This window comes from Dipodomys ordii, unplaced genomic scaffold (genome assembly GCF_000151885.1).
Source record: "Dipodomys ordii isolate 6190 unplaced genomic scaffold, Dord_2.0 Scaffold114, whole genome shotgun sequence".
Taxonomy (NCBI): domain Eukaryota; kingdom Metazoa; phylum Chordata; class Mammalia; order Rodentia; family Heteromyidae; genus Dipodomys; species Dipodomys ordii.
In genome coordinates, this window is record NW_012267330.1 from 3,180,415 (window position 1) to 3,190,666 (window position 10,252).

The window sequence follows — 10,252 nt, forward strand, 5'->3', positions numbered from 1 at the left end:
AAGAGTTGAGGGACAGCGCCCAGGCCCAGAGTTCAGGCCCCACGACCGGACCCAAAAAAAAAAAAAGTTAGTGTCCTAATACTCATTTGAACAATTAAAAGCAATTGCAGTATCAGGATACAGTATCAACATTCATAGCCGGTGGTTCATAGTCCTAATGACTAGGATTAGTCTGAAGCCAATTCAGGCAGGAAAATCCTTGAGACTCTTGTCTTCAAATAACCACTCAAGTGGTAGAGCATCAGGTTGAGTGGAAAAAGCTAAGGGACTATGCCCTGGCCCTGAGTGCAAGTCCCAGTTTTGGCACACACACACACACACAATATTCTAGCCTATTGAGAACTGGGGGCATTGGGCCAGTCCACAACGGGCTAGAGTTCACTAGTACTACAAAAAACAAACAAACAAAAAAAACTTTCCAGTTTATTGAATATCTATTATACAACCAGTGAAGCACATAGAACATTATCTTTCCTATGTGAGTCTAAAGTGAAATTTGACCAACATTAAAAATGAACATAGAAATCAGGCAAAATTTAGCCTATAAGTTTTTTTAACAATATGCTATTTTACTAATTTAAAAAAAATGATATGGGACCGGGTGCTGGTGGCTCACGCCTGTAATCCTAGCTACTAAGGATTGAGATCTGAGGATCACGGTTCAAAGCCAGCCCAGGCAGGAAAGTCCATGAGACTCTTATCTCCAATAAACCACTAGAAAACTGGAAGTGGCTCAAGTGGTAGAGCACTAGTCTTGAGCTGAAGAGCTGAGGGACAGCACCTAGGCCCAGAGATCAAGCACTATGACTGACCAAAAAAAAAAAAAATTATATGGGCTCAGAAAAAATGAAAACCAAAAGCATATTAAAAAGCTTGCTTACGCCGGGTGCTGGTGGCTCACTCCTGTAATCCTAGCTACTCAGGAGGCTGAGATCTGAGGATCGCGGTTCAAAGCCAGCCCGGGCAGGAAAAACCGTGAGACTCTTATCTCCAATAAACCACCAGAAAACCGGAAGTGGTGCTGTAGCTCAAGTGGTAGAGCGCTAGTCTTGAGCTGAAGAGCTGAGGGACAGCGCCCAGGCCCAGAGTTCAAGCCCCACGACCGACAAACAAACAAACAAAAAAAAGCTTGCTTACCTTTTACAGGAAAGGTAAATGGTTCCTTAGTCAAATCAGGACAATCAACTACAGAGACCTGGACATCAGCGAAGTTATCTTTCAGCCCCTTCTGCAAAACTAATAAACATGTGAAAAAGGGATGCTTGACATGAAGTCAAAATTTGGCATTTAACTCTTCCCTGGGCACTGTCCCTCAGCTCTTCAGCTCAAGGCTGGTGCTCTACCACTTGAGCCATAGTGCCACTTCTGGCTTTTTTTTCCTGCTTATGTGGTGCTGAGGAATCGAACCCAGGGCCTCATGCATGCAAGGTAAGTGCTCTACCACTGAGCCACCTTCCCAGCCCTTCCCTTAAGTTTTCTGTGTGACTTACTGGCAACCTATACTTATTTTATTTTATTTTTTTTCGGTTGTAGGGCTTGAACTCTGGGCCTGTCCCTGAGTTCTTCAGCTCAAGGCAAGAGCTTAACCACTTGAGCTACAGCGCCACTTCTGCTTTTTCTGCTTATGTGGTGCTGAGGAATCTAACCCAGAGCCTCATACATGCAAGGCAAGCTCTGAGCCACCTTCCCTTTCTTTTTCTTCCTTTTTTTTTTTGTTGGTTGTGTGTGGCTTGAACTCTGCCTGGGCATATCACACATATTTAAATCTTGGAGTACCAGTCCCTTGTGTAAAACTGGTATCATCAAACATGTATAAATGCTGAATTTAGTTTTCTTGTGTTTTTTTTTTAAGAGAAACACAATTTTGAATTTTCTCAATAAAAACAAAAACAAAAAATACTAGTACAGGCTGGAGCTAGTGGCTCTTGCCTGCAATCCTAGCTACTCAGGAGGCTGAGATCTGAGGATCACAGTTTGAAGCCAGCTCAGACAGGAAAGCCGGTGAGACTTACTCCAACAAAAAACTGCCAAAAAGCTGAAAAAAATGTAGCTGTGGCTCAAATGGTAGAATGCTAACCTTGAACAAAAAGAAGTTCAGGGACAAGCTGGGTGCCAGTGGCTTATGCCTGTAACTGAGGATCAAGGTTCAAAACCTGACCCAGCACAAAAGTCCCTAAGAATTTTATCTCCAATTAAGCACCAGAAATCAAGAAGTGGTACCTCAAAGTGGTAGAGTGCTGCTACCTTTGAGCAAAAGAGCTTAGGGTCAGCACCCAGGCCCTGAGTTCAAGCCCTAGTCTAGCACAAAATAAATCAGTACAGGACAGATACTGGAATGGAAAATTCTGTATTCAAAGTACCATTTCAACAACCAAGATAAAAACACAGATAAGGAGTAAAATACATTAAAATCATTTTTACCTTAAAATAGATCTTAAAAATCCAAAGTGAGCCGGGCGTTGGTGGCTCATGCCTGTAATCCTAACTGAGATCTGAGGATCATGGTTCAAAGCCAGCCCAGGCAGGAAAGTCCTGGTTTATCTCCAGTAAACCACCAGAAAACTGCAAGTGGTGCTGTGGCTCAAGTGGTAGAGTGCTAGCCTTGAGCTGAAGACCTGAGGGACAGTGCCCAGGCCTAGAGTTCAAATCCCACTACTGACAAAAATAAAAATAAAAAAGCCCCAAAGTAAATATTGTTTTTACCTCCAGCAAGCTCCTTCAGAGTTGGCACATGAAGAGAAAACTCATTACAAGCCATGTTTCCTTCTTCTTTAGGTGGGAGGTTGTAGATGGAGCTGGTGTTGGCCAGTTATTACAAGTTTACAGTGTTATCAGCAAGAACAGCCACTGCTCTGTAAATGAACAATTAAGGAGTTACGTAACCATAAAGAGGGCAAAATACATTTTGAATTTTCTACACTCAGAGTTCAGTTATATAAAGAGAGCAAAAGATTTTCCTGTTCCCACAGAAAGACAATCGCAGCATCTAGTATTTCAACTGAACAATGCCCAAGTGACCTCTTCTAATACTATTCTTTTTTGTTGTCCTGGGGATCAAACCCAGGGCCTCATGCATGCTAGGCACGCTTCTACCACAGAGCTGTATTTCCAACCAGTGTTATATTATCTCTCTCTTTATCACTCTCTCTTGCCAGTACTGAGGACTGAACTCAAGCCTGAGCACTATTCCTTAGCTTTATTATTTAATGCTAGCACTCTACCATAGCTCTTTTTTTTTTCCTGGCCTGCTGTGGTGTAATTGGAGATAAATCTCAGGCACTTTCCTGCTCTAGGTGGCTTCAAACCACAATCCTCAGATTTCAGACTGTTGAGTAGCTGGGACTACTGGCACTGGTTTTGTTTTTTGTTTTTCCTTCAAAAACCCCTCAGTACTTTAAACATTTATCTAAAAATATAAAAAGTGTTTAAAAATGTTATTATGCTGTTCAAATGACTTCCAATGCTCATGAAAAAGAGAGTCTTCTACCCTTACAGAAAAGGCATAGTTTGGGACCAAGGCCCTATGGAGACTGCCCTTATCCCAGCACCATACTAACTCTCTTCCACCCAACTCCTCTACAATGAAGAACATACATAGTTCTTTACACTTGTCCAGGAATGTGGCATGCAGCACATGTAAGCAGGCAGATACTTGACCAAAAAGAACTAGAGCCTGCCCCTCTGCTTTTTGCAGGAAGGATAGTGAACAACTCAGCTTCCTCCTCTCCATCTTCCTCTTCACTCTCATCATCTTCAGAACCATCATTGCTTATAGTAACTATCTGGTGCCAACCAGTGATCTGTACAGGGCCAGAGCCGGACGTCAGCTGGAAAGTCACAGGTATTTGAAGCTGAAAGTCATCCAGACTAAGCATGGGCTGGCAAGACAACTTGAGATTGGCCACAGGTACTGCAATCTCCTGGTGGTCATGGTGCTGGGCAACAATTTCTACCACATTATCCTTATCCTTTGCCCCCTTGGTGAGGCAGAGCATAGTTAATGCCGACATATGCTCTGCATCTTCCTCCTTCTCTACTTTAAAGGTGAAGGAATAAGTGTGGCCTGAGAGCTCACAGACAAAGAAGAAATGGTCCATGGTGACGGGGACCGGGCTTCACTTACCCGACACCCTGGCATGGACTTGGCTTCCCTGGCTCAGGAATGGTAAATTAGCAGCAGCACTATCGGCCATGCTGTAAGGAGTCTGGCACTGGGCTTTGTTCTTTTAAATGGTTAACATTTAAAAAGACACAAGAGAAAATTCCCAAGCCAAGAAGGTACCAGTGATTCCTTTCTTTGGTCACTTATCCTCATTGATCTTAATTTTCTCTTTTTTTCTTTTTTTGTTGGTTGTGGGGCTTGAACTCTGGGCCTGGGTGCTGTCCTTCAGGTTCAGCTCAAAGCTAGTGCTCCACCACTTATGCCACAGCACCACTTCTGGTTTTCTGGTGGTTAACTGAAGCTAAGTCTCATGGACTTTGCTGCCCTAGCTGGCTTCAAACCATGATCCTCAGATCTCAGCCTCCTGAGGAGCTAGGATTACAGGCCAGAGCCACAGGTGCCCAGCATATGAACTTAATTTTCTAGGGTTTGGTTGGTCAATGGTAAATAGGTCTTGAAGCAAGATTACTAAGGATTATGAACAAGTGTCTAGCTGGATATCTTTACTACTTAGCAGGATCAGAGTTCAAAGCCAGTCTGGGCAGACAAAATCTCTAAGACTCCTACCTCTACTTAACCACCAAAAAAAAATCTATACCAGAGGCATGGTTCAAGTGGAAGAGTAGAAAAACAGAGTCAGAATGCAAAGTTCAAGTCCTAGTACCAGCAGACACACACACACATACACACACACACACAAGCTAAGTGGTTGTAGGTAGCATATTATGTATACTAGATACATGATATGCCTATTATACTATACTCTATAGTGTATGTGTGTGTGCATATGAATCAACACACACATAATCATTCTTAAAACAGGTAATTTGTATTTGACTTTTAAGCTAAAAATTAAGTATCTCTGTGCTAAAGACTAGTGCTCTACCACGTAAGCCATAGCACTACTTCCAGCTTTCTCTGTTACGTGCTACTGGGGAATTGTACCCAGGGTTTCATGAATGCTAGGCAAACACTCTATAAGCACATCCCCAGTTCCCAAAACTTGATTTTTTTTTTTTTTGGTTGGTTGTGGGGCTTGAACTCTAGGCCTGGGTGCTGTCCGTCTTCAACCTAAGACAAGCACCCTACCACTTGAGCTACAATCATTTCCAGTTTCCTGGTGGTTTATTGGAGATAGTCTCATGCCCAGGCTGGCTTTGAACTGAGATCCTCAGATCTCAGCCTCTTAAGTAGCTAGGATTCCAGGAGTAAGCCACTAGTGCCCGGCTCAAAACCTGAATTTTTTTACGAACTAAAAAAAAAAAATTTAGGGGCTGGGGAAGGTGGCTCAGTGGTAGAGTGCTTGCCTTGCATGCATGAGGCCCTGGGTTCGATTCCCCAGTACCACATAAGCAAAAAGAAAAAAGCCGGAAGTGGCATTGTGGCTCAAGTGGTAGAGCACTAGTCTTGAGCTGAAGAGCTGAGGGACAGTGCCCAGGCCCAGAGTTCAGGCCCCACAACTGGACCCCCCCAAAAAAAAACCCCAAAACAAAACAATTTTATTGTTACAAAGGAAAATTTAAAAAGATTTCAAAAACAACTGGAATTTCGGTAACTATTATTTTATATAGTCAGAGACACATAGGCATTGTGCCTTTGTGTCCCCCTGCCTTCCCCGAGGATCCTCCTTTAGTCTCACTGTGTGTGAAGGCCTAGGCTACAATTTACAAAAGAAAATAAAAATTACTAATAGAAATGGAAACCTATGGAATGATTAGCTTCTGATACTTTAGTTTACAAATAAGTAATTTTTCTTGGTAGACAAGTTTTTTCAATGACCTTAATATAACAAATGAAACTTGCTATCTTAAAACCATTCTCCAGATACACTTCACAGTAAGTAGCAACACATCCACAGATAGTAGTACTTACCTCACATCAGGTATAAAAATGTTGAGATGTGCAAGCAGAGCGAGATAAATAAAATGAAGAGGGGGAATAGATGGACTGTAACTGCAGTCCAGGCCAATCACAACAGGAATATAAAACTCTTAAGGCTGGTTCAGTTTCTAAGAGCACTGCAGTATTCTCATAAAAATAAAAATCTTTTTTGTTTTTCTTCTGTCAATCATGGGGCTTCAACTCTGGGCCTGAGCATAGTCCCTGTGCATTTCAGCACAAGGTGAGCACTCTTACCACTGGAGCCATAACACCACGTCTAGTTTTTTGGTGGTTAATTGGAGATAAGTCTCACAGACTTTCCTGCCTGGGCTGACTTTGAACTGCAATAATCAGATCTCAGCATCCTGAATAGCTAGGATTACAGGTGTGAGTCACCAGTGCCTGGCAAAAATTCTTTAATTATAGAAATGATGTATAAGAAGGGTTACATTTACATGAGGCAGGTAATGAGTACATTTCCTTTTGTATAGTGTCTTCTGTTCTTTCTCCCCCAGGTCTCCATCCACAAGTTGTATAGTTCACTTTCATCAGTGTCCAGTGAACTCCACTACTGCACTTTTTCACCAATTTCCCCTTGAGTTCTGTGCCTTCCCAGCCCCCCAGATATACACATGAATACACCATCAGGAAAAGACAGAATTAAAAACTAAAAAAAGAAAAGTCTTTTGTTTCTGCATCTTGAAGTTTGATTTAGTACGTATACTATTTTATATACATATGAGGAGGTGCTTGGGCATTGCACCTTTGTGATTCTAAGACTATCATCTTTTGGTCTTTCTATACTTATCTACAATTCTGTATATTTTACCATATCTCAATGCATTTTAGATTTAACTCCCACAATAAGAACATGTGCTGTTTATCTCTCTGATCTTACTTCACTTAGCATGATTTGGTCTAGTTCCATCCACTAACCTGTGTAAATTCAATCATACATAGGTACCACATTTTTTGGATCCACTTATCTATCGTGAGGCATTTGGGCTATTTCTGTATCTTGGCTATTGTGAATAGTGTGGCAATGAACATGGATGTGCAAGTGTCCTGGCTCGTGACATCCAAGGTAGATGCCTAGCAGTGGTTCTCATCAAAATTGTTAATAGAACACCTCACTGATCTGAGTAGTCTCACTTCTAACATGTTTATTAAATAAGTGAAAGGTGAGCCCTCAGACTCACAGGAAATAAAATTATTTTTAGTGTTCCAAATTTATAATGATCATGAAGTACTCATATGATTCTACTTGAATTATGTTCACACATACACATATTTTAAATAGGCTGGAGAGATTATTTTCCCAGGATCATTCAGCTGGTAAATAACAAAAATAGAACTGAAACTCAGATCCACAAAGCCAGTGAAGGAATGATAATTTCAGGTGACAAAAAGAAATAATTTTTCGTTGCTGTTGTTGGTCATAGGGCCACTTCTGTTTTTTTTCTGGTAGTTAATGGAGGTAAGAGTCTGACAGACTTTCCTACTTGCGCTGACTGAACCGTGATCCTCAGATCTCAGCCTCCTGAATAGCTAGCTACGTTTACAGGTATAAGCCACTGGTGCCTGGTTATATTTTATTTTTTAATTAACAAAGTCTTTATTAAACAGATGGTTTACAAAAGTCAGGCATAGTGCATTTCCTTTTAGACTATGTCACCCTTTCCCTTGCTTTCTCCCAGTTTTTCACTCTCACCACACCCACAAGTTGTATAGTTTATTTTCAAGATAGTTTCCAGGCTGGCCTCCTTCTAAGTCTCTGCCTCGTAAGTAGCTGTGATTAGTGATGTGAGCCATGGTATCCAGCCACCAATTACTTGTTAAACATTTATTTATTATTGGTAGTGGGGCTTGAAATCTGGGCCTGGATGCTGTCCTTCAGGTCTTCTGTTCAAGGCTAGCGCTTTACCTCTTAAGCCACAGCACCACTTCGGGTTTTCTGGTGGTTTGTTGGAGATAAGAGTCTCATGGACTTTCCTGCCTGAGCTGGCTTTGAACCTCCATCCTCAGATCTCAGCCTCCTGACTAGCTAGGATTACAGGCATGAGCCACTGGTCCCCGGCTTTGTTAAACATTTATGATGTACCAGATTTAAGGTGCTAGGACAAGATTGGCATTGCCAGTATGCAATTAGTGCTATCAGTTACATGGCCACCACATGCTGACACCAGACACACACATTTTGTGTGTGTGTATCTACACACTCACAAATTAGCACTACCATTTAGCAAAAAAAGCTCAAGGACAGCAATCAAGGCCCTGGGTTCAAGTCCCACGACTGACCAAAAAAAAAAAAGTAGAATAAAAACATTACATGCGAGGCAGAAATAGGTTAAGGATAACAAGACACCCCCTTTCTCAAAACCCAAAAGGCTTGGAGCTTAGCTCAAGTGGTACAATGCTTGCCTAGCATTGATGAGGCTCTGGATTCAATCCCCAGTACTTTAGGGAAACAATTAAGAACAGCTGAGTTAGTTTTGTACAGCACTTCTACTCATAGCAACAAAAAAATACATGGCTATATAAACTATAAATTGTGACATTTTAGTGATTCTGCACCTAAACATTTTTAACGTTTTATTTAAAAGTACTGTACAGTACAATATAAAGAATGGCAAAGCATGCTGATAATTTTGCTTTAAATTTGTTTACTTGCAATGGTATACAACAACCAATTTCTCCTTTACTTTTTTTTTTTTGTTGTTGGTCGTGGGGCTTGAACTCTGGGCTCAGGAGCTGTCCCTCAGCTCTTCAGCTCAAGGCGAGCACTCTACCACTTGAGCTACGGTGCCACTTCCTACAACAACCAATTTTAAGACACCTAAGGCTGAAGGACTTCCCTCTCCCTTCTTGGCTTGATCATTCCACCTAAAGATGGAATATGAAGGACTGACTCTCCCCACCCTATCGTCCCAGGAACGTTGGGACACCAGGTAAAATCCCAGGTAAATGCGTACTTGTTTGATGTGCTGGCAGGGCAATCGTCTTAAGCCCAGCTGTAAACATCCTATTGTGGTTCCATTTGATAAGCCCCCACCTCCCTTGACCTAGTGGATTTTTCATTAACCTGTCTCCTTGCTCAGACCTCAAATAAAAACCTGTCCCAACTCTCTCACACAACACCCAAAACCTCCAAAACCATGCCTCTGGCTGTGCTTCAATTAGCACTCCTCCTCTGTTGATGATAAGTCCAGCCTATTCCTTTTCCTTTTTCGTCCATTTTCCCAACAAAGGCAAAACCAGAGCATTTCCACGGGGGAGCTTTTAGAGTATTTTAGCATGTTTTGTATTGGGGACAAGTTCTGGCTATGGAATGCAGACCACCAAATGGATCCTCAAGTGTTTGGATAATGCACCACTACACCAGCTATTTTAGCGTCTACACTGACACTTCTCTTTTTCTCCAGCAAGGGGTTTGCATTTTCAGTTTGTGCTGTGCCTGTTCACTCATGAAGGTGAATGTGACAGTTTGTGAGACAAGCAACTGGAGCATAGTAACTTCAGACTGCTAGAGGTGTCTACAGGATCAGACTAAAAACATTTTTTTGCCCTAATTTGGATTTGAATCCAGAACTTGGCTGGTTCCCTCGCCACTGGCATTCTACTGGAGCGGTCTCAGCTTCAGCTGGAGATGAGTCTGTCAGACTTTTCTGCAGTGTGGCCTTGAAGCCTGATTCTCCAGGTTTCAGCTGCCCGTGGCTAGGAGTACAGGTGTGAGCCACCGGACCCCGGCTCTTCTTTTCGTTTTTAAAAATAAAACCTTTTAGAACTGTAGAAAAGTTAGCGCGGGTTACAGGTGTGAGCTACCGAAGTCTGGCAGGACGAGGATCAGACTTAGTCTGGAAGTGTTCTTATGTGGCCTAAGTCCATTAAAGGTTTCTTCTGTTTTTAAACAACAAAATCTACTTTTTTGGGGAAAAAATAAAGGCTACTACTTCACAGAGTACGAGCGTCCAAGGCAGAGGCCGGTCCCGGAGGCACAGGATCCCCGGCTGCCCCGAGGCTCCGCCTGACATGGGCTCGGAGGAGACCCACGACACACCTGCCGCGCCCGACCCGCAAAGCCTTCCTACCGGACAGCGCGTGCTCCCGAGACCTCGCCGCGCCGGACGGGGAGGCCTGCGGGCGCCGGCCGGCAGCCACGTCTGCGCCCGACCCGCAAGGCCTACCTACCGGACAGCGCGAGCTCCCGAG

At 42.8% G+C, this 10,252-nt stretch overlaps 1 protein-coding gene and 1 pseudogene across 1 annotated transcript in view; both read right to left on the bottom strand.

Annotated features, from left to right (window-relative positions):
• LOC105995148 (chromosome unknown open reading frame, human C11orf54) overlaps positions 1 to 10,251 on the bottom strand; it is a 24,591-nt gene extending 14,340 nt beyond the window's left edge. Inside the window, exons 1-3 of the mRNA XM_013028823.1 lie at positions 10,228 to 10,251; positions 2,704 to 2,852; positions 1,138 to 1,236 (exon numbers count right to left, since the gene is read on the bottom strand). Of these exons, the coding sequence (XP_012884277.1) occupies positions 1,138 to 1,236; positions 2,704 to 2,758 (154 nt within the window). The 5' untranslated portion in view covers positions 2,759 to 2,852; positions 10,228 to 10,251. The remainder of the gene's footprint in view (positions 1 to 1,137; positions 1,237 to 2,703; positions 2,853 to 10,227) is intronic.
• Positions 3,603 to 10,074, bottom strand: LOC105995144 (annotated as a pseudogene).
• Position 10,252: the final 1 nt, after the last annotated feature.